General features: G+C 36.8%; 1 protein-coding gene across 1 annotated transcript in view; it reads right to left on the bottom strand.

The window, feature by feature from the left end:
• TARS1 (threonyl-tRNA synthetase 1) overlaps window positions 1-5,069 on the bottom strand; it is a 25,593-nt gene that overhangs the window by 1,923 nt on the left and 18,601 nt on the right. The window contains exons 12-17 of the mRNA XM_010725310.3: window positions 4,548-4,710; window positions 4,322-4,459; window positions 3,497-3,574; window positions 797-897; window positions 612-716; window positions 267-363 (exon numbers count right to left, since the gene is read on the bottom strand). Of these exons, the coding sequence (XP_010723612.2) occupies window positions 267-363; window positions 612-716; window positions 797-897; window positions 3,497-3,574; window positions 4,322-4,459; window positions 4,548-4,710 (682 nt within the window). The remainder of the gene's footprint in view (window positions 1-266; window positions 364-611; window positions 717-796; window positions 898-3,496; window positions 3,575-4,321; window positions 4,460-4,547; window positions 4,711-5,069) is intronic.

Here is a 5,069-nt window from a genome sequence, read left to right as displayed (position 1 = left end):
AAGAGTTTTTAGCATTTTTCAGAACAGAAAAACTAGGAACAGATAAGACTAAAATCTACAGATAAGATTCATTAAGCCAGCAGCTTAGAATGGGACCAGAGGCAATGACAGCCCCATATTTAAGTTACAGTTTATCTTCCAAAAAACTAGAGTGTCTAAAAGAATTGCAGGGTGGGCAAAAGTACTTTTTGACCTGTAGACTAGAGTTACATTTTACACACATAACTGAGCCACTAATTTCTTTACTAACAAATACTGAGAAAAACATTAAACTTTTCAGTCTTGTCATCATCAGTAGGGTCACTATACCACAGCAGATAAAGGAAATAACCAACATAAATGACTCTCTGCCAGGCATCAAACCTGGAAAAGCAAGGTGAGAGTTACACACCTTGTGTATGTTCAAGTGTGGTAACATGTACCATGTGCTACTGTATCTATTACTATCTCATATCTGAAGAAAGAGATTCAAAGACAATTGCCTAGTGATATACCTATGGTATAACTCAGTAGCAAGCAAGTAGAATAAACTCCACTGACAATTGCATGCTCGGGGCTAATTCATTTTTCATATAAATGCGTTTGCTCAAACTAGAATAACTAAATGTTACCATTTGCCTCCATAGTTTTCAGTTAAAATGGCAATCATTCTCTCCACGGAGCCCAGGATAGCCCGGTGAATGATAACTGGTCTTGTCTTGTCATTACCATCGTGGCTGTGAACAAAGTTAGTTACACACATGAATAACAGAAAAGTTAAATTATATAGCAATTAAGAACATCAGACTGTGCTTACCTGACAAAGGTGAGGTTAAATCTGATTGACAGCTGAAAGTCTAGCTGGATTGTAGCACACTGGTGGTAGCGCCCAATGGCATCTTTAATCTGAATGTCAATCTTATGAAACAAAAGAACAAAACTTTTACCAGAGTTTAGGATGAAGCATGCCATTCTGAACATAAATTCACCGCATTAAGACGGAAGTCTTCACTCATAGAGTACACAGAAAGTATATGTGGGTTTAGACAACACACTTTAGACTATATTATGATTTAAAACGACTTGTGGATTCTGATGCAAATAATGTCAGGCCAAAAACAGGGTAAGCACATGAAGAGACGTTACTTCAAAGTATATTTTCAAGAATATTTTCTGAGTTTGCTTGGTTTTTCATTGGACTTTCGTGAGTCTTTCACTGAGTAAACTCGGCAGCACATGAAGGGAAGGAGGGCAGGTAAGTGTACGTTTTGGCTCCAAATTGAGCACTTATTTCCAAAAATCCTGAACACAGGATGCACACTGTATTGTTAAATAATCCACTTATCAAGAGAGATCATATTAATTAATGACACACGGTCTACTAAGAATTCTCTTTATTACAGACAGCCAATCTATTGCATCTGACACTTTAATCTTGAATACACTTTGGACAGAAGTTGGACAAGTAGACACCTAAAAAGCAGTCAGTTTGTATTATCTGGACCTTACTGATCTAGTGAATTTGATGTCTTCTTCAACATTTTCCCAGTAGGGCAATGTGTTTGATTTTTTTTCAAACTTACGGATCAAACAAAGAGATCAGTGTGTTAAATGCTGAAAAACAATGAAGTGCCTTTCTGAAGTTACTTGGCAAAATAACAACTCTTTTAAAAGTTTTGCACTCTGAAGCCAGTGCTTATTACAGTTTAGCTACAATTAAAGAAATCAAAAAAGGTTGTAAATGACCTTTTTTCTGATAGAAACTCAAACCATCCATTTACAGAATACAAAAAACAGTCTATCCTGAATGCAGAGCTTCACTCATCAATGCAACTTTAACCAGTTCACATTAAGACCAAGGCAAAAGGCTGTGTGTTTGCTCACTTAAACTTACCCTTGCTCCTAGTACAGTAGCTAAAGTAAATAAAGGTTAACAAAGGAAAGTGTTCCTGCAGATATTTGCCTCCTTTCAAATGAACTGAGGAAATTACTAAATCTTGTTTGCATTTCACATTATGAATGATAAGCTGTTACAGAACGTTCCACCTACAACCCATAAAATGAAATTGATTCAATCAGCATACAAAGACAAAAATCAGAACTAGTTTACTAGATGAATGAATACAAACATAGATTAAATTTACATCTATTAGGGAAACATTTACAAGCAATGCTGTAAGGCTTTGTGTCCTCATGCTCAAAGACATCAGAAAATTTCTAGAAATCTCTTCTTCATCTGTACAGCTGAAGAGGAAGCTCTTACAAAGACACACAAACTGTGCAAGGGTCTTTTTTTAGTACCAAAACCCACCAGCAGTGCTACAAAGCCATGTTAGTAAAAGCAACATTTTTCAGAAATCTGCTTAATAAACTTATTTACAACTGATTATTTTTCCCCTCATGTTTTTTTGTTTTTGTTTTTTTCCCTAAATAGGAATATAGGTTTAGGATTTTCTTCCTGCTTGTATTCTACAGGATTACTGTATTATGTTTCATTCACTGATCACCAAAATGAGCATTTCTGACACAGCACACTGATCTTATAGTGCCACCTTCTGTTCATACCTTTCAATAAACCAACATCAATTTAAGCAGCAAATAGTTTCTATAAGTAAACTGAGTAAAATGAGTACTAAAGCTACGTAAAGGACAAGATCATAGAATTATCCCTCTCTCAAGTAAACCAGGAATTTAGGTCACTGGGAAAACAGACAATTTCAGCCAGAAAGCACCATTTGATGATATCAGATAACCGAACATGTATATTAAACAACAGCAACAAAAAAACAATAATCACCACAAAAAAAACAAAACAAAACAAAAACAAAAAACACACAGCAAAAAACAACAAACCCACACTCTCCCTTCCTACTTCAAAAGCCTTTTACAATCTCTGCTTGTACCGGTCTGTCTGTTTAAGAACCCATTTTGTTCTTAACTCTCCAGCCAAAACTGAACAGCACCAATTTTTCAGAAACGCACACTTAACATTGAAAAATTTAGTTGTAAAGTTAAATTGGAAGGGAACATGAAGGACAGGTTGAAAGTAAAAGCTGTCTTTATGAAGAAGACGATGAATAAAAAACGAGAACATCACCCCACTGTTTTCTCTACAAGATACAAAAAACAATGCATTTAACAGCAGCAAGCGTCTATCTCTACTTTTTTTTTTTTTTTTTTAAACTTCAAAGAGCAATTCAGGTGTTGCTTTGACAAAGTCTTCATCCTGGTCAGGTATTTGTCTGAAGTTGTCTGGCAAACATTCTGTACAAATACATGCCAAACACTTTTCTTTCCAAGAAATTCTAATGTTGACATAATTTTACAAAGACAAAAACTTCAAGTTTTTTTTCTGTTTGTCTGCTGTACCATGAAGAAGAGAATCTGCATGCTACCACCATTGCTAAGATTACAGAAGCGTCACTGGAAAAAAAAGGAATTGTGAGACCTTTCATGTACCTAACCCAAACAAAATTAAAACCACCACCCAGCTAGAAGTCCATTGCAACACACTAACCTTAGGTCCATAGAAAGCTCCATCACCAGGGTTCAACTCCCACTTCTCACCAAAGTCATTAAGACTGTTTTCCAGTTGCTAGAGATAAAGAATACGTGTATTCAGTGTTTCTCACTTCTCACATCAGGTCAGCCTGCTGCTGCAGCCATCTAACACTACCAGACTCTCATTTCTCCACTACTGCAACAACACCTCTGCACATTCCTATCAACTTTTTTTTTTCTGAAAAAACAAAGTTTTGGAAGAGACTCAGATTAAAAAAAGTTCAAACTGAAACTAATGCATACATTTTTTAAGTAGCAAAACAAGCAGCATTAGGTAAGATATAAGAACTGTTTTAGATAGAGTAAAAGTTTGTAAATATTGAAGGAGAATCCATCCCTGTTACTAAAGTCTGTTCATGCCCCATCTTCTTTCTATACTGCACCTGCAAGGGCTAATGCTTTAGTAATGAGAATAACATGTTTTCTGGAAGATGCCTCAAAATCTTCCCACAAGGGCTGTTAAAATTAGTTCTTTTCATCCTCTTCCCCCCCTCTCCTTTTCCCCCCCTCACTCCTACTATTTAATTGATCAAAAACACAGAAGAGAAAGGAGGGAGACAATTTGATTCCAACATGGAAATCACTTCTGTATGGAGAGCATACCGTCCGCACACAGCATAGTAAGAAAGCTATTTTATGACCCACCCGGAATAAAAGACAGTTATTAAGTTATATTTCTCATCCCAGCTACCACATCACCTTCCGAAAGGCAATATACCCTTATGGAACTTGCAGGTGCAGCCTTGGTTTCATACAGAAAGGTAATAAAATTACTGTTTACCTTCTCAGCTTGATTCCACACCTCAATATCTCCCAGATACTTTTCAGGACGAGTAGAGAGATTCAGTTTAAAGGAAAATCCAAAGACATCATAAACAGCACGCAAGAATTGTAGACAACTCTTTATCTCCTCTTCTATCTACATAAGAATGTAAACACAGTCTCAACTACAAGAAATTCAGCTATTCTGATTTTAATACCGAATTTCATTTACCAGCAGTCCATACCTGTTCCACAGAACAGAATATGTGAGCATCATCCTGCTGGAACCGACGTACTCTAGTGAGTCCTGTAAGAGCTCCTGACAGTTCATTTCGATGCAGAACACCAAAATCAGCCAACCGTAATGGCAGCTCACGCCATGATCTTGGACGATGATCAAACATAAGGCTGAAGGAAAAGTTAATTACTTGAAATTCATCTAGAATCAAAATTCTGCAAAGAACTGCCAAAAGGAAGCAGCCAGTGCCTAAGCAAGTGCCCACACTGCCAGGGATGTCATCTGAATACAACAATCACTTATATCTAGGGGTTTTTTTTTCCAGGAAAATTAATCAGATATTCTTACATGGGCAGGAGGATTCCTCCACCTCCCACAGTGACAGTACCAACTCCTGAAGTGAGCACTGAAACCTGAACAGCTACACTGCCACAAAACTGACAATACCCTGATAGCCAAAGCGGCTACCAAGATTTTGCAGCATCAATATGAGCTTCAATTCTGAAACAAAATCACTGTAAAGACAGAA

Source organism: Meleagris gallopavo, chromosome Z (genome assembly GCF_000146605.3).
Source record: "Meleagris gallopavo isolate NT-WF06-2002-E0010 breed Aviagen turkey brand Nicholas breeding stock chromosome Z, Turkey_5.1, whole genome shotgun sequence".
Classification (NCBI taxonomy): Eukaryota; Metazoa; Chordata; class Aves; order Galliformes; family Phasianidae; genus Meleagris; species Meleagris gallopavo.
The sequence above is the reverse complement of the archived record's forward strand: the minus strand, read 5'-3'. Positions and strand labels throughout refer to the sequence as shown.